Source organism: Onychomys torridus, chromosome 10 (assembly GCF_903995425.1).
Source record: "Onychomys torridus chromosome 10, mOncTor1.1, whole genome shotgun sequence".
NCBI classification, from domain to species: Eukaryota; Metazoa; Chordata; class Mammalia; order Rodentia; family Cricetidae; genus Onychomys; species Onychomys torridus.
The window spans coordinates 70,688,479-70,707,283 of NC_050452.1; the positions used below are offsets into that span (position 1 = coordinate 70,688,479).

General features: G+C 47.1%; 1 protein-coding gene across 1 annotated transcript in view; it reads left to right on the plus strand.

Annotated features, from left to right (window-relative positions):
• Nucleotides 1–18,554, plus strand: part of Cplx1 (complexin 1) — a 32,469-nt gene extending 13,915 nt beyond the window's left edge. The window contains exons 3-4 of the mRNA XM_036200957.1: nucleotides 11,664–11,839; nucleotides 16,814–18,554. Of these exons, the coding sequence (XP_036056850.1) occupies nucleotides 11,664–11,839; nucleotides 16,814–17,011 (374 nt within the window). The 3' untranslated portion in view covers nucleotides 17,012–18,554. The remainder of the gene's footprint in view (nucleotides 1–11,663; nucleotides 11,840–16,813) is intronic.
• The last annotated feature ends 251 nt before the right edge of the window (nucleotides 18,555–18,805 follow it).

Consider the following 18,805-nt stretch of genomic DNA (forward strand, 5'->3'; position numbering starts at 1 on the left):
TCACATCAAGTATACTCTGTTATTCTTTCTCCATCTTCAGACCTGTTTTTTCCCTCTCATAGTCCACTTTATAGTTTTATGACCTACGCATATACATGTATATAGACAGACATAGATAAAAAGTAAAATCTAGGATTGGAAGATGAGAGAGAACATCCAGGGCTGGAGAGATGGCTCAGTGGTTAAGAGCACCACTGCTCTTCCAGAGGTCCTGAGTTCAGTTCCCTGCAATCACATGGTGGCTCACAACCACTTGTAATGAGATCTGGTGCCCTCTTCTGGCCTGAAGGGACACATGCAGGCATAATAAGTAAATAAATCTTAAAAAAAAAAAAAGAAGAAAAAGAAAAGAAAGAAAGAGAGAGAGAACATTCAATATTTATTTCTCTGAGTCTGGATTATTTCACTAGGGATTTTTTTCCTTATGATTGACTGAATGGAATTCCATAGTTTTATTTGTCCAATCATTTGTTGAGGAGCATCATAGGCATAGGCATGAATTTTCTGAAAAGGACTCTGATAGCACAAGAAATCATCCTAAGAATTGGCAGATGGGACAGGTAGCACTCTATTTTCCAGTCCATTTAGTGTTACAGTAAAATCAACAAAGTATTCTTAAAGAACAACAAAAAAGCTGAGCAGTAGTGGTGTACACCTTTAATCCTAGCAGTCAGGAGGCAGAGGCAGGCGGATCTCCGAGTTTGAGGCAGGCCTGGTCTACACAGTAAGTTCCAGGACAGGCTCCAAAGCTACACAGAGGGACTCTGTTTCGAAAATACCAAAAAAAAAAAAAAATGGAATATAAAGAAATTTTACTTGTAGCTGGAGACCTTCTCTCCAGCCCCTGCCAAGCCCTGGCAGTCCGACAGCCCACTTATAAAATAAACACACAGACGCTTATATTATTTAAACTGCTTGGCCTAATGGCTCAGGCTTCTTGTTAATTATTCTTATATTTTAAATTAACCATTTCTATTAATCTATAAGTTGCCACATGGCTTGTAGCTTACTGGTATCTTTACATGTTGCTTGTCATGGTGGCTGCTGGCAGTGCTTCAGCCTTCCACTTCCCAGAATTCTCTTCTCTGCTTGTCCCACCTATACTTCCTGCCTGGCTACTGGCCAATCAGTGTTTTATTTATTAACCAATCAGAGCAACACATTTGACATACAGAACATCCCACAGCACTAACTATTCAATAATAAGATTACCAATCCAGTTTAAAAACAGACTTCATACAGGATTCTAAATAATGCGTTTGGAGACTCAGAATATAGCTGGATGTGATGGTGCACAACTGTAAGGACAGCATAGGAAAGAGGGGCAGGAGGATTGGAAGTCCCAAGCCAGCCTAGCTACATAGTGAGACCTTGTCTCAAGAAGAAAAGAAGAGCAGGAGGAGGAGGAGGAAAGAAGAAGAAGAAGAAGAAGAAGAAGAAGAAGAAGAAGAAGAAGAAGAAGAAGAAGAGGAGGAGGAGGAGGAGGAGGAGGAGGAAGAGGAAGAAGAAGAAGAAGAAGAAGAAGAAGAAGAAGAAGAAGAAGAAGAAGAAGAAGAGGAAGAAGAAGAAGAAGAGGAAATTCTAAACTAAAATAATAAAGAATAAAAATGAAAAAGCAAGAATAAGAATCAAAGCCAGGTAACCCGTAGGTTCGTGTTCACAGTGAGTGCTGGGCACAGGAGAGTTACAATAACGGTAGAAGGGCACCTCAACCCGGAGACCAGGGTTAACAGCAGCACTGCAGAATGTGTCTACCCGGAAACACTCACTGTGGTATATCAAAAAGTGTCTCTTGTACCTCAATTCCATAGTTCCACCTAAGTGTGAGGAAAAACACCCATGAGTCCCAACTGAGTTCTCAAAAAGCTCAAATCAAGGTCGTCAGGACCAATGCAAGTCTGAGACACTAGCATGGCCCAGCAGAGCCCAGAGAGAGATGACAACTGTTTGTCATATCAAGTTTTGGCTAGGATCCCTGAACAGAGAAGTTTAAAACCCAGGGAAAAGGCTGGGCGTGGTATCAAATGTCTTTAATGCCAGTACCCAGGAGGCAGAGGCAGGTAGATCTTCGTGAGTTCAAGGCCACCCTGCTTTATCTAGCAAGTTCCAGACCAGTCACAGCTACATATAAAGACCCTTCTTCAAACAAACAAACAACACACAAACCCAGGAAATCTGAGCAGAAGACAGGCTTTAGATACAGTATCCCTGTGTTGGCTCACTCTGAGCAGTGTTCCTGACAGCTAGAAGACATCAGTTACCCAGGAGGTTGGGTGCAGCTTCCAGGAACTCTGTTCTATTTTCCTTTGTGATTATTCTGTAAATTTAAATTGTTCTCAAAACATTTGTTTTAGGCATTGGAGTATAGCTCAGTGACAAAGAGCCTGCCTAGCATTGTGTGAGGCTCTTGGTTCAATTCTGAGCACTGCTAAAAAGTTTATTATTGCCGGGCAGTGGTGGCACACGCCTGTAATCCCGGCACTCAGGAGGCAGAGCCAGGTGGATCTCTGTGAGTTCGAGACCAGCCTGGTCTACAGAGCTAGTCCAGGAAAGGCTCCAAAGCTACACAGAAACCCTGTCTCGGGGGGGGCGGGGGGAGTTTATTATTGATAGATTGATTGGGGGGTGGGGATGGTTTTTTGAGACAGAATTTTTTTCTGTGTATCCCTGGCTGTCCTGGAACTCACACTTTAGACTAGGCTGGCCTGGAAGTCAGAGCTCCACCAGTCTCCAGAGTGCTGAGATAAAGGTTTATTTTTAAAAACACACACTTAAATTTTTTTATTACATTTATTTTGTGTGTGTGTGTGTGTGTGTGTGTGTGTGTGTGTGTGTGTGTGTGATGGTGTGTGTGTGTGATGGTGCGTTTGTTGAAGTCAGAGAACACCTTGTAAGAGTCAATTCTCTCCTACCATGTAGGTCCCAAGATTAGATTTAGATTTAGGTCATCAGGCATGGCTGCAAAAGCCTTAACCAGATGAGTTGTCTCACTGATTCTGAGATATACCTTTGGCCAAGTATCCTGGAGCACAACTGTAATCCCAGCATTTGGGAGGTGGAAGCAAGAGAATTGTGAGTTCAAGGCCAGCCTTAAATTAAGGAATTCCAGGTTAATCCCAGGTACAGAGTAAGATCCTGTCTGAAAAGTAAGGAGAGGAAGGAAAGAGGAAGAGAAGCAAGACTTTGAATTGATATTCACCCAAAATTGGAATCACCAGCAAGCACATGAATAATGCTCGAAATCATTCATCAGAAGTGAGCTATAAATACAAGCTGCAGTAAGGCACCACACGCACCCACAGGGTTGGCTACAGTCAAAAGGGCCACCAAGTCAGGATTGAACTATATGGGGACCCATGTTCATATCTGCCATAATTCAAGTGTAAGGGATGGAACTACCTTAGCAGGATCTGACCATTTCTTCCAACTGGAATCTAAATTTGCTGAACAGTTTGTCAGCCACTCTCAGGATATACCTGGGTAAGTGACCAGTCCACAAGCTTGTCCCTAAGGCCCAGGCAGCTCTCGGTGTGTACCAGCAGGCCACGAATGGACAAGTTACTCCACAGTGTGACCCTACAGTAAGCTATCCATATAGAAGCATGGTACTTAGTATCCAGGACAGCCCCCTATTATATACTATGGGGCTCTACTGATCTAAAATCCCAGAGAACACAAAACAATTTCTGTGGGGAAGGAGATGAGGGCATCTGGGTGCTGTAGTGGGAACTATGGCTACCAGAAGCCTGTCTTTGGCTTCATAGATTTATATATTCTGATAAGCCCCCATTGTGCTTTAGTAGTGGGTTCAGTGTGGCGGGGCACATTTGCACCCCACCTTTTTTTTTTTTTGCCATGGTCATGTTGTGGCTGTGTATGTAGACTCCACCTTTCAGCCACATGTTTGCAAAGCAAGAAGAAGGAGGCAGGCCAATAGTCAGACATGATGCAAGTTCCTATTATTCTAGGCCCTCTCTAAAGGGGATGAACGCTTTAGCTACCCCAAGGACACAGGAACCCATTGGTGTGTTTGTGGGAGAAGGAAAGAGGAAGGTTCTGGGAATACACAAATACCCAGAACAGCACCTTATGACACAGGTACATGATGGCCACTGTGCCTCTGGGTGGCATCTGAGTTATGACTGATGCTTTGGTGCTGGGGCATCTCTACATTCTGCAAATGAGCTCTCCTGAACTTAGGCTGAGTTTACCTAGAAAATGACAGATGCCAGTTTCCCTTTGGCTGAATATTATTCTGTCCCATGTGCTGGTTCCTAGTCTTCTGGAAGCTCGTGTTCTCTCTCTCTCTCTCTCTCCTCCCTCCATCTCTCCCTCCCTTCTTCTCTCCCTCCTTCCTCCTCTCTTTCTTCTTCCTTCCCTCTTTCCATTCCTCCATTTCCTTCCACATGACTTCTGGCATTGCTTTTATGCTAATTTAATAAAAATAACCCAGAGGATTTCCTTCTTTTTTTCCAAGAACATTCTAAATATCATGGGAATTATCTGTTTCTTAAATGTTTGAAAGATCCCATCTGTGAATTCCTAGACATTATTCTCAGCTTTTTATAATAAGTATATTTTGAGGTCTAGATTTCATTCAAGATTTCCTATGTATGAGGATAGAAAATACAATGTATTATTTGGTTATTATTTGCTTATTAGTGCGTGTGAGTGTGTCGGCATATGCGTATGTGTGGGAAGAGGCCAAAGAAGGATGCTGAGTGTTCAGCTGTATGATTGCCACTTTATCCCTTTCAAATAGCAACTCTCACTGTACCTGGTGCTAGGCTGGCTTCCAGCAAGCCCGACAGTCCTCCTGTCCCCACCTCTCACATGCCTTTTATTACATTGCTGCCAGGATCTAAACTCAGGTCCTCATGCTTGCACAACAAGTACCCTTACCCACTGAGCCATTTCTCCAGCCCACGTTTGAGCATTTTAATTTCCTTTCTGTTTTGGCTTGCTTGTTCTCTTCGCTGTAGAGGACTGAGGTAGAGGCATACCTCATCCTGCAAGCCCTCATGGGTTCAGGAACCATGTCCGGGAGTTTGCAAGCCAGCTGCTTTCTATGACCTATATCATGACCTCTTTACCTCTTGTTTCCATGTTGGCAATGACTATATTCTAATATCCACAGCCCATCTGCTGCTAGGGAGGTCACATTTGCACAGCCCACAACACAGGCGAGGCCATTACCAGTCACGCTTTGGAAAAACTGGTACCAGCCTCATGTATGCCTTGGGAAACCTACCAGGGAGATGAAATTATAAGTAATTTAAAATTATGTTTCTCTTTTTATTGTAATAATATGTATGAGTTTCACTATTTTAATTAATTTTAGGTGCACAAAGCAGTGGCATTAAACACACGGCACTATTGTTTGGCTGTCACCTCTACTTCTGAGATGTCCTCATCTTTCCACACTGAAATTGTCCCAGGGAAACACTAGCTCCCCATGCCTCCCAGCCCCCAAACTACTTTCTATTTTCTGCTCCATGGCTCTGAGTCCTCTAAGGGCTTTGCAGCAGCTGTCCTTTGTGGCTGGTGCATTTCGCTCAGTAAAATGTCCCCAGGGTTTCTCCATATTCTCTTGTGTCAAAACTTCCTTCCTTTTAAGGTTGAACAATATGTAAGGTGGGGACAGATGCCCTTTTTTCCTTCTCCATTCACCTGTGGGCTGATGCTTGCTGCTTTCCCTCTGGCTGTTGTGAATAATGCTGCTCAGAATAGGAGTGGACAGTCTGAGTTCTTGCTTTCAACATGTTTATGTATGTTCTCAGAAGTGGAATTACTAGGTCTTGTGGTAATTCTGTATTTGGTCCTTTTATTATATATATGTAAGTGTTTTGCCTGCAAGTGTGTATGTATACCATGTATGTGCAGTGCCCTGGGAGACCAGAAGAGAGCATTGGATCCCATGGAACTAGTTACAGGCAGTTGTGAGCTGCCTTGCCGGTGCTGGGAACCCAGGTCCTCTGCAAGAGCAGACAGTGCTCTTAACTGTTAATCTATCTCTTCAGTCCCAGTCAGTGCTTGGCCTTTTGAGGACCAACCAAACTGTCTCCCATTGGCTGGATCACACTACACATTCCCAGCACAAGGTTTCACTTTCCCCACGTCTTTACCAATACTTCCTGTTTCCTGTTCTAACAGGTATGTTGCGAGATATCTCAGTGTAGTGGAGACTGTCATTTGGTGGATCTTAGTGAACATTCCCTACAGCTTTCCTAGGACTAAGGATTAGGGGAGGATGACATGCAGCTTCTGGTAATTTTTCATCCTCAAAGAACTGTGAAACCATGAGTATCTTTGCCAATCAGGTTCTGGTGTGTGTGTGTGTGTGTGTGTGTGTGTGTGTGTGTGTGTGTGTGCAGGCAGCTGGGCCTCAAACTCACAGAGATCCTCCTGCCTCTGCCTCCTAAGTGCTGGGATTAAAGGTGTGCACCACTATGACCGGCTGCCCATCAGGTTTTCTCCTTGCTTTCCAAAAATGGATTCCGTGGTGTACTTTTCTGCACATAGCAGACTTATTATAGTGCATTAGACAGCCTCTCAGCCTTTCCTAGGATACTGATGACCCTCTCCTGGGTGTTCCACATCTCCAAGTGCACTGTACCCTGTAGCCCCAGATGTGCCCTGGTTATATGGCCATGTGCCTAAGACAGCCCTTGTCTCTAATCTTGTGTTGAGATAGTGGACATCTGTGGACCCATGTCCCAACAGAGGGCCATTTCTGACAGATGGCTGGAGTGAGGGCTAGGTAGGAGGAGGTGCATAATGTCTGGCTGCTTTCCCAAGCTTCTGCCATTAACCCTCTTTCTCAAGAACGAACTGTGCACCCTCCCCAGCAGTGGACATTTAAAGCATCTACAACACGACCGCCCTGGAACTCGCTAGGACTCTGCATTTACACTCCTTCTTGTTTTGTTTACTTTTGCTTTGATCCAGGGTCTCTGTCTCTCTCTGTGTCTCTGTGTCTCTCTCTCTCTGTCTCTCTGTCTCTCTGTCTCTCTCTCTCTCTCTCTCGTTTTGTGTGTGTGTATGCACACGCATGCTTTCTTCCCCACTTTCAATTCCTTGATTTTTTTGGAGGGGGTTGAGTTTTTTTTTTGTTTTTCATTTTTAATTTATTTATTTATTATGTGTACAGTGCTCTGACTGCATGCGTCCCTGCAGGCCAGAAGAGGGCGCCAGATCTCACTACAAGTGGTTGTGAGCCACCATGTGGTTGCTGGGAATGGAACTCAGGACCTCTGGAAGAGCAGTTGGTGCTCTTAACCACTGAGCCATCTCTCCATCCCGATCCAGGGTCTCATGTAGCTCTCAGATTGTTCCAGCTCAATAGTTAGTTAAGACTGGCCTTAAACTCATGAACCTCCTGCCTCCACCTCTCAAGTTCTAAGATTACAGGGATGCATGACTATTTCAGGCTTGGTATTTTCATTATTGGACATTCATTCTGCCATAAAGTTATCAAAAATTTTAAGATACGCCAAAGTTTAAGTCAGAGATTCAATCCAAACAGCATAAAATTGCACACCACAGTGGTGCCACCATCTTCACAGTAAGCTTTTCCAGCAGGAAGCTGGTATGTCTTTCAAAAACCTTAAGTTTCTAAAGATTTCTTTGTAAAATGCAGTTTGTTTCCATAATTGTAAATGTAAGTTCTCCCCTATGTGGGCCCAGCTGTCATGGGCAGTTTGGGGACAAAACTATTGACTTTAGGTAAATGTCATCCCTTACTACCCTTCTATATAGTTAGCCCTGGTCATTTTTCTTGGAATATCCTGAGTGTTTTAGAGAGTATGGCATCAACAGCAAGAGAAGTGGAGAGTCAGAAAGCACTGTGTCTTCTTAAGATCCATACTCATTATGATTTTTCTCAGGAAACAGAGCCCCCAAAGCTGTGTTAAAGAACGCCAATGCAGCCGTCATACTTCACTGTAATACTAGCACTTTCTCATTGCTCTTCTTGGTTTTCCATATCAGTTCTGATTCTCTCTATGGATCATCTCTCAAAATATTACATTGGATTTTTTTCCTTTTTTTTTTTTTAAGATTTATTTATTTATTTATTATGTATGCAGCATGTATGTCTGCAGGCCAGAAGAGGGCACCAGATCTCATTACAGATGGTTGTGAGCCACCATGTGGTTGTTGAGAATTGAACTCAGGACCTCTGGAAGAGCAGTCAGTGCTCTTAACCTCTGAGCCATCTCTCCAGCCCCCCCCCCCCTTTTTTTCTTTTAAAGTTAGAGTTTCTGTGTGTAGTCCTGGCTGTCCTGGAACTCACTCTGTAGACCTAAAATTCAGAGATCCACCTGCTTCTGCCTCCTGAGCTCCTGAGTGCTGGGATGAAAGTCGTGTGCCACCACCACCTGGCTAGAATTATTTTTTTTTTAATTTCTTAGAATGATTATGAAGCCCCTCCACTTTATTTTTCCTTCTTTACGATTAAAGGCTGTAATTATTCTTTCAAAATAGTTTTAGGCACAGACCTTATTTTTAGACATATAGTCTGTTACATTAGGCTAATCAAATCATGGAGTGAAGATTTTGGGAAATAAAAATCCCTTTGTCAAAAAAAAAAGTTAAAAAATAGTTTTAAAAAATCCCTTTGTCGGGGCTGGAGAGATGGCTCAGAGGTTAAAAGCACTAGCTGGTCTTTCAGAGGTCCTGAGTTCAATTCCCAGCAACCACATGGTGGCTCACAACCATCTGTGATGAGATCTGGCGCCCTCTTCTGGCCTGCAGGCAGAACACTGTGTACATAATAAATAAATCTTTTTTTTTTTTTTTTTTAATCCCTTTGTCTACACTGAAACTGTCCAGACTTTCCCTGAAGCTTCTGCAGGGATTTGCTAAGGCCCTGTGTAAATACATCTGGGTGCATGCAGGGCCTGTGACTCACTAAAAGCTAGAGAACAACTGCAGAGTGTCTGCTTTTCACTGTTCTCAAAGTTTTTACACCTTCAGTTTTAACATCCACTTCATTTGAAAGACGAACTACAGGTTTGCTTCTAACATTTGAACCTCTGTGGCTATAAATTTGATCCTGTGTTTAGAACAGATAGCTTGGTTAGATCAGGACCAGGAAACACGGTCTCTACCACCTCTGGTTTTAGTCTTTTAGATTATATACTCCTTTGAATTGTGGTGTGGCTGGTGTTTAGGAAATACACATACAACTCCTACAGGAAGTGATCAACCAGCTTCCACGGGGCCAAGGCTGTTGCCACCCCCAGACAATACCAAAGCTGCCTTCTCATCATAGATCACTCCACACTTGCAGTTACTTAAATAAAAATCACTTCATTTATGCCTGGCCTTTTTCACCCAGCAACAATGATTCTGAGCTTCTTCCGTACTACCGGGTGTGTCAACCAATGGTCTACTTCTTTTCACTGTTGAGCCGTACTCTGCTCCTCGCCTGCAGGTTCCATGGTTTACTTGCCCATTTTCCTGCTGATGGACAGCTAAGTTATTTGATTTTTACTATTACAGATAAAACTGCCATAGCGTTTTTGTCCCAGAATTCACATGAACTTGCTTTATCTCTGTTGGGTAAATACTTGGGACTATGCTTTTTGAATCACATTATGGGTATATGTAACACTGTAAGAAACTAACAGTTGATGGCAGAGTGCTTGTCTAGCATGCGTGAGGTGCTGGAAGGAAAAGGGCAGAGAGAGAACAAACTGACCTTGACCCACTGTCCTCCCACTCCTGTGCCATCTGCATCCCCACCAGCATGTGCTGCTGTCTGTGCATTGTATCCAGCACTGGTATAGCCAATCTCGACTTGTTAAAACCTTTTTCATCCATGTTTGTGTATACACACATGCATTTGTCAAGATGGGTGTGTGAATGTCACTATGTGCGTGCACCACAGCCTGGGGTCACCCAGCCTTCCAGAGATGCCTCCACAGTCTGAAGGCTCAGATGTCCCATAACAAAAATAGATCTTCCTTCAGAGCCCGGAGCACAGCCAGGAATCTCTGGCATATAGGAATGTCTAGGAAAGGCCCAACAGGCACACAGCCCCATAGTAGCACATAGACAGCATTCAGTAAAATGGAGATTGCAGTCTGTGTGATGGGTGGGATGCGGGACGGGCCTAAATAGGCAGCTACAAGCCACACAGCCCTCACTGTACACTCCGGCCACTGTCCATCTTCCTCTAGGGCATGGTTCTCAACCTTCCTAATGCTGCGACCCTTCAGTACACCCCAGTTCCCCATGCCGTGGTGACCCCCCAACCTTAAACTTGTTTTCATTGCTACTTCATAACTGTAATTTTGCTACTGTTATAAATCATAATGTAAACATCTGTGGTCTGTGATAGTGACCCCTGTAAAAGGGTCATTTGACCCCTGAAGGGGTTGGTGACCCACAGGTTGAGAACCACTGCTCTAAGAATAGACAGCAGATTCCGTTCTATCTGCTTTAGAATGCCAGCACCTTCTCGGAGGGAGAAATAATTATAGGTCTCTCTCATGTAAGTGTAAATTAACTTGTTCTAGTAGGGAATAAATTTTACATGAAAGCAGTCGGGGTTGCAGGGTTTGTCCTTACCTGCCCCAACACCTGCTGGAGACAGCTGTGCTAGAGGCAGAGAGGTTCCAGTGAGTTACCTGGAAAACTGTTGGAAGATTACTTCATGACCCGACTTTCCTTGAGACATTGACCCAGAATCTCCTTTGCAAGTTTCTAGATGCCTGCTGAAAACTGACCAAGACGCTCATAATTTTCAGTAATATTCAAGATCTGTTCTGTCAGCAAATGCCTCTTTCCAGTTGGTTCCCTTGTCTCCACCTGAGAGCAGCACCGGTGTCTTCAGCCTCTTCACACCCCATCACCTTCACAACCCATCATTAGTTTCAGGCAGCCAAAATATCTTGAGGACATCATGCAGAGCAGAGAGGACAGCTGGCTTTGCTCTTGCTTGTCGCGGTGCATACGGTTGGCAGGTACTCCAGAGACAGAAAAACCAGTGAACCAGCACCCACGCCGAGGTCTTGTGTGGCTTGCCAGGTCCCCATCCTGGGTGACACAGTATGAGTGTAACAGCCTGAGGATCGCGCATTGGGCCAATCTTTAGAATGTAATTACAGCCTCTGTCCTATGGGCTAAACTAAGGCATTTGGGGTGGTTTCTGTAGGGCCTGTGACTCAGGAACTCATGAGAAAAGTGGTGCCTAGCATAGGGATAATTAGGGCCGTGGTGCTGAAGACAGGCAATGTCTGCAGTCTGGGTCATGGGTGCACGCCTGTTGCCTACTTTAGTGACCAATATTGCCCACCAGACATCTGTCCCTGCCTGCTCATCATCCATGTATCTGCACATCTGGATTTCCTTTCCACCACTTTCCAGTGCCCAATCCTCTGCCAGACACACGTCTGCCTCTCAGGAGCACATGAGTGAGCAGACGCACGGTCATACACACACACACACACAAAGATACACGGATACGAACATGCAACTACAACACAAGCACTCACACATACATTTACAAGTGAGTGCACACACAGAAGCCAGCACATCCTCTGCTTCCCTCAAAGGACGGGCAGCACGGGACCCAGGGCAGCACGGGACCCATGGCCGGAAGAAACTCTGGGACCTCTGAATGCTACTGCCTGACCTCTGTCTGCTCTTGTTCCTAGGGGCCACCAAGGACATGGGGAAAATGCTCGGGGGTGATGAGGAGAAGGACCCAGATGCTGCCAAGAAGGAAGAGGAACGGCAGGAGGCGCTGCGGCAGGCCGAGGAGGAGCGCAAGGCCAAGTACGCCAAGATGGAGGCGGAACGCGAGGTCATGCGTCAGGGCATACGAGACAAGGTGGGTAACTGTCGGGTGCAGGGAAGAGCTGTAGGTAGCGACCCCACCAGGAACGGCAGCCTCCTTCCTTTGCGTGGACCAACAGCTCCCCTTTTACTCCTTACTTGGGGATTAAAACCTTGGAAACTGGACTGTTGTGGGGCTATAAATATTCACATCTGGATGGGGGTCATCCTGAAGGCTGGCCTTTTCTACTTCTCAAGTCAGGAATGGTTGCTCTCCTGGAGTTTTGGCCCCTGCCCAGAAGAAGGCTCTGAGAGAGCAATGGGGACTAGTTGATCAGGAAGTCTTGGTGGGTCAGGAAAGTCAGGGCCAGTGGTTCCCCTTTACCTTTGCTTCCTAGACTCACACCTGGTGGATGGGTGGCAGCCTCCCTGTTCTCAGTCAGCCCTGTGACTGTCTCCCATGGGTGGGGCAGCCAGAGAGCACTGTGCCTGTTCATGGTAGAAAAACTGAGGCCCCATGTGGAATACTGAATTGAGACCCATGTACAGCCACATCTTTCAAGAGGATGGCCTTTGCCCACTCCCCGCTCAGTCCTTACTGTAGCTCATACGCTAATGAAGGCCGGGCAGAACCCTGACAAAGTGGTTGCCTGCTTATCAGCTTGCAACTGGTGCTAGAAGCCGGGTGGGAAGACACCACAATGGAGCCCTGGCTCCTGGCCTGTGTCTCTAGGTGCGGGGAGGGCAGAGCCATGGTAGACATTGTGTGACCTCTGCTTACAGGCCAGGTGCACAGTGGAGACAGTTATTGCCCACACAGAAGAAAGGCTCCAGGCCATGAGACCATGTCATCTAGATCCTTCCTGGCTTTGTGGGGTGGTTTAGCAGGCTTGGGTGGGTGAGAAGCAGGAAGTAGGTCACATTATCCTCCAGTCCTGGACTTGGTGAGATGCTAGGCTGGAGAGTGGACATCCCAGGTTCTAGGCCCCTTTCCTGCCTGTGCATCCACATCAGGTTCTCTGTTGATGTGTCAGTAGTTGAGGCAGATCTTTGGGACTCATGGGAAAGGAAAGCTTTCCTTAAAGGTGGGTAGAGGGAGATGGCCTCCCCTGTCCACCCATGTTCTGCCCTTAAGGCCCCAACATACCCTCACCCCACACTTGGCGCAGTGTGATATTTATGGGGTCTGGGCTCTGCACCTGACACCTGCCTTGGAGCACTGCTGCTGGACAGTTTCCTGGGTCCTATGGAAAGTGACTGCTCATTTTGCTTCGACCCTACCTTCCATAGCCAGTGAGTCAGTGAGTTACTGATCGTGGTTAGCAAGATGTGCTATTGATCATGTGAGCAACATGGTGGCCGACCCCTACATTAACTGTAATATGGAAGGAAGAGGATGAACATGAGAAATGGAGAGATGGAGAGTTAGACAAACAGACAGTAATTCTGAGAGAGAAACAGTTTAGGAGGGACAGAGAAGCAAGAGAAAGCTACATCACAGAGGTCCCTCCCTGGGTAGAGCTTAGAGGGAATAGCTATCCAAGAAGGGCAGAGCAAGTTGTGGGTAGGGTGCTATGCTAGATGCCTAGGTATGCAGTGGCTCTGGCAAGTCTAGGGATGAGTCTGGGTTTTGGATACAGGGGAGTCCTGTGCCTGGCTCAGTCCCCCCAGGAAGTCCCTGCCAGATCCCACCCCACCCACATAGGCTTTGACCTCACACTGTTTTTATAACAAAAAACAGGATTCAAGGAAGCCCCTGAAGGGTACCTTCTCCACTTGTCTGTTTTCACACATTTTCCTGGAAATTGTGAAGAAATTCATTCTTCAGAACATCAGTTCCCAACCTGTCAGTCGCAACCCCCTTGGGGGTCGAATGACCCTTTCACAGGGGTCACTTAAGACCATCAGAAAACACAGATATTTACATCACAATGCATAACAGTAGAAAAATTAGTTATGAAGTAGCAATGAAAATAATTTTATTGTTGGGGTTCACCACAACATGAGGAACTGTGTTAAAGGATCATAGCATTAAGAGCATTAGAAGGTCAAGAACTACTGCTTTAGAAAGTTTAACAGCCTGTGCCAGGCTGATTATGGAAAAGAAATGGAGGACATTCAAATGAACCCCTGGAAGTAGGACCCACTGGTACAGGTGAGAAGGGTAGACCCAAGAGGAGAAAGTTGTAGGAGTCAAAGGCCCAGGCATACCCAGGTAATCTGGGCTCCATCCTACCTTACCTAGACTGGACAGGGTGGTACAGGGCTGTCATGCTTCCAGACACCCACTCGCTCTGCATCACTGCTTGGCCACCCCAGACTCATAGTCTGGACTCTCGGGCATTTGCTGCCCATAAGGAATAAATTCTGCCTGTCGATACGACTTTTCAGCCCTCACTGGGCAGGTCCCGCTACTCACTAGAACTGGATCCCCAACCTTCCCTAGGCTATGTGTACCCCTGGTCAGAAGTTGAAAGGCTGAAAGATGTTCCAAGGCTCTTCAGTGACAGGGGGAAGGGAATGGACTGAGAATGGGGTCAATTTTCATATCCATATGATGTAAGACCCAAGATAACCTATCTAGAGAACTGGGCATGGCCATTCAGGATTGTCTTACAAGGTGGGGTGTTTCCTGGACAAGTATCCATATCCATTGGGAAGTCGTCTAAGCAGGTGCTTGATTTGCTGACCCACCATCCAAATTATATTTCTGCCTCCTGTCTGTGCACCCAGCCAGATGCACACACACCTTCAGGTTTTCATGTGTGCTGCCTGATTGGTGCCCACTTCCAGCCACCTACAGTGAACTGTTTGTTGAATCAGAACTTTCCTTCTGGTAAAGAGACAAGGTCCAGGGGTAGAGCTGGCATGTTTTAGACCCCGTTTCTGTGCTCACTCAGGCTCTCTCAGCCTGCATGATGACAAAAGGTGTGTAGCTAGAGCCACTGGCTCTCACCACTGATAGCCACTATAGGCTTTTCCTAACAATGTTCTTGCTGGGCGGTGGTGGCGCATGCCTGTAATCCCAGCACTCGGGAGGCAGAGGCAGGTGGATCTCTGTGAGTTCGTCTACAAAGTTGTAGAGTTGGTCTACAAAGCGAATTCCAGGACAGCCTCCAAAGCTACAGAGAAACCCTGTCTTGAAAAACAAACAAACAAACAAACAAACAAACAATGTTCTTAGGTCTTCTGTTACCTCCTATATATCAGACCCTCTCTCCCCAGTCCCCAGTCTTCACCTGGCTCTGGAAGCTACCCGAGTGTGCTTTCTAACACACCTGACCGACACCTCCTGTGGTCCTGTCCTCGGACTGATGCTTCTGCACACCTGACATAATGAATGCTGGCCCTGGGTTAGGCTGGCATTTATCAGTGGAATCTAGAAGATCCTAACAGGCCACACCAGTGGAGTCTGGCTATGGGGTGTAGCCTGGACGGCCTTCTCTGGCAGAATAACCACGGCTTTCCCTAAGATAGAGCTCAAAGTGGTTGTAGCCTCAAAGTGACCTTGAACTTCAGTGGACAGACCAGCCTTCACGAAAAGTAACCAAAGCAATAGCTACACATGCCTTTGATCACACACTTGTTCCCAAGTGTAGCCTTAGGCAGCTCAGCTTGTCAGACTGCCCATAGACCTCACTTGGCCTATGCCTGCTGCTCTTCCCCTGGCTGGAAGTTGCTGTGACCTGACCTAGTTTCTGGAGTCATTTCTTCTGGCTCACATACTACCCTATAGAACATGAGCCACATGCTCCTCTTCTGTACCACGGGCTCTGCCTGTGTGGTAAGGTTTTCCCAGTAGGTGGCCTGCAGTAGGCCCCATGCCAGGTTGAAGCTGTGGGGAGGGCCTTTCATGTGCTGTTTGCCTTTCATGCAAGCTGACCTATCACTTCTCTGTCTTGTACTGGAAGGTACTGAGGGACATGACATTCTCTGCCATGCTTTACTGGTCATCAAGGTCTATATTCTCAGTTCTGTTAAGGGATTGAGGGATGATCAAAGAAGCAGAAATGAGCTCCCTTTATTACTGGGTGTCCTCTGGTCTTGACTGAATTTGGCTGTTTCCTCCTCCACAGTGGAATCCACCAGGAGAGAATAAAAATGCCTTTAGTAGAGGATGATCACCAGGCAGATCCCCATCTGGAAACAGATTATATGATTTTTTGGGTAGGGGGTGATGGGGAAATAGGTAAGTCATGAGTGGCAGGGTTTACATGCTTTCAGGAAGAGTGATCCGAAGTAAAAGGGGCTGGGAAATGAGCCAGGATTAGTGCTGTGGGTGTGGGTGTGGGTGGGTGGGGTCCCAGGATAGTCTCCACCAGGGATCCCTAGTGAGCAGCCTCTTCTTACCTCTGTGGTCTCATGCACCTATTTTTATGTTTTTTAATTATTATATAATATGTTAGAGGCCATGATAAACAAGTGTGTTTGTGTTTTCCCATTCCCCTGCTACTCCAGTCCCTCCCTTGGAGCATACCCAAATTCTTTTATTCTTTAACATTTAACATTTGTTTTTATTGTTTTGAATTATGTGTAGGGTTGTGTGTCTTCATTGTAGGTATGTGTAGGTAGAGAGGTCAGTGCAGGTGAAGGGGCCAGAGGCTTCAAACTCCTTAGAGCTTCGGTTACAGATAGTTGTGAACTGCCTGACACTGGTGCTGGGAACCAAAACTCAGGTCCAAGTCCAGAAGCGCAGCAAGTGCTCGTAACTGCCTAGCCCTCTCTCCGGGCACCCCAGACTCTTTTTCTCTTTCACACCCCATGTGTTCTTCAGGCACCTCTTCATTGTCCCATTTCTATGTGGTCTTCCAGAACCTGAGTAGGATCACTCCTGGAGCCCTGGTGAATAGGATGGGCCTGGGACTCAGCTGGAGTTTTCCTCAGCCATGAGTACACGTTTCGGGGCCCTGGTTGGTTTCTCTAGTGCAGAAAGGACCTGGCCTCTCTGGGTGTTGCATCCATGCCACCCAGAATGGGGGCTGGGGAGGGAAGCATGCAAGCCCTGCCTTGACTACCCTTTCCTTCACAGTATGGCATCAAGAAGAAGGAGGAGCGCGAGGCGGAGGCCCAAGCAGCCATGGAAGCCAACTCAGAAGGCAGCCTGACCCGGCCCAAGAAGGCTATCCCGCCAGGCTGCGGGGATGAGCCAGAGGAGGAAGATGAGAGCATCTTGGACACTGTCATCAAGTACCTGCCTGGGCCACTGCAGGACATGTTCAAGAAATAATGATACTAGGTCAGCGCCAGGAGCCCTGCCCACTGTACAGACCCCCCTGGAGCCCCCCCTACAAGGGATGTTGGGAGCAGATGCAGTCCTCCCCCCTGCAAAAAATAAGCCATAGTCCTAGATCTGTCCTGCCCATGCCCCCCTCGCGCCTCGGGAGCCTCGGCCACCCCTCCCGCACTGCCATCATTGACCCCCCCAGGCAAGGGTGTGACCCTCAGGCCCTATGCTGTGCATCCTTGCCTTTGGGTGGTTGGACCCCTCCTTACTAATCTTGAGTTCACCATTCCCACTGCGCCTGCCCAAGGTCAGGCCCCGAGGGCCAGCCCTGACCACCCCTGGGGTGCCATCCCTCCGTGGGTGGCCACCAGTCAGGGCCTAAACTCAGGAGCACAGCCATAGTGGGGTGGGACTTGGGGAATGAGCTGTGGGTGCCTGGGGGCCCCAGCCCTTCCCTGAGCCCATTGCCCCAGTTTCTAGACTTGTTGGACCTGCTGGACCATTCACTCTGTCTTCCTGTCTGTGCGGTAACACCCCAGTCTTCACTGACAGCCCTTGCATATGTTGTCCAGCTGTCTTTCTCTGTTGCTCTGCGAGGTTTGGCTTCTTAAGAATGCCACAGCCACGGGGATCAAAGCAATAGATTGGGTATGGGTGGGTCCCTTGACATCCTCTGTAATGCACACTTCCCAGAGTCCCATCTCTCCCTGGTGGCCTCCTGTTCTCTTCATGGAGGACAGGCAGTCTCCTAAGGAACTCCTGGCTTTACCACTAGACACCTACCTTCAAAATGCCCCACTCCCTAAAAGCCCAGGGTTCTGGGAATCCATGTGCAAAGCAGACAGAGGGCCACAGGATTCCGTGTCCCACCCTCTCCACTATTCCCCCTCTGAAGGGCTGACAGTGGCCCACAAATGCAAGCTCCTGGGCTTGGGCTGTGGTGTTTTGTTCTGTGCGTGGCCCAAGGGCAATATGACCCAGCTACTCCCCTTTGCCCAGCCAACAGCCATTGTTCTTCATATTTGTTTAATTTACATCATAATATGTTGAATCTCAGGTAAATGAGGTCTGTATTTGCTAAGTTTTATCTTGACAGAACGGCCAGCCTGGTCTTCCCGACCCTTCCTGTCCATATTAAAACTGCATTAAATGTCCATGAGTTTTGGGCCAGGTGTGTGGCTTGGCATTGACCTTCATGACCTTACATAGCTCTTTAGAGAAGCCATAACAATTAGACTGCAATACTAATCAGAATGCCCTTTGCCCAAAGAGATGAAGCATGCTCGGCCCACAATACCTTGCTCACCTGGGCCTCTCTCTGCACCTCTGGCTGGTTTTCATGAGTTGAAAAGCCAGCTCTGAGCAGATGGCCTTCTCTTGAGTTAACCCTGCATCCTGTTCCTAGCGCATGGGGCACCGGGCCGCAGCGCTTAGTATAGCCCATGTGTTACCTGTCTGTCTGTCCTTGTGCCTGCACCTCCTGCATGTCAGAGGCCTCACACGTTCTCTCTGAGGGAATCACAGCCAATAAACAGTGATTTCACACCGTGTGGCTATTCCTTCTAAGACTCCCATTCTCCCCGGCGGAGGGAAGGCTTCTCTCACATTGGAGACAAATACAGAGTGTCCCCTAGGTCCTGACTCAGATTTACTGATCCAACTTATTCTCCAGAGGGCAAAGTTGTCCCTTCAGGACCCCAGTGCCCAGGGTGAGCCTCCAGTTTACACAAACCTTTCTTCCTCACAGTTCTGCCAGGCTCCGGTAAATCCAGACTATACTGCTTCCCAGGTCTGGGC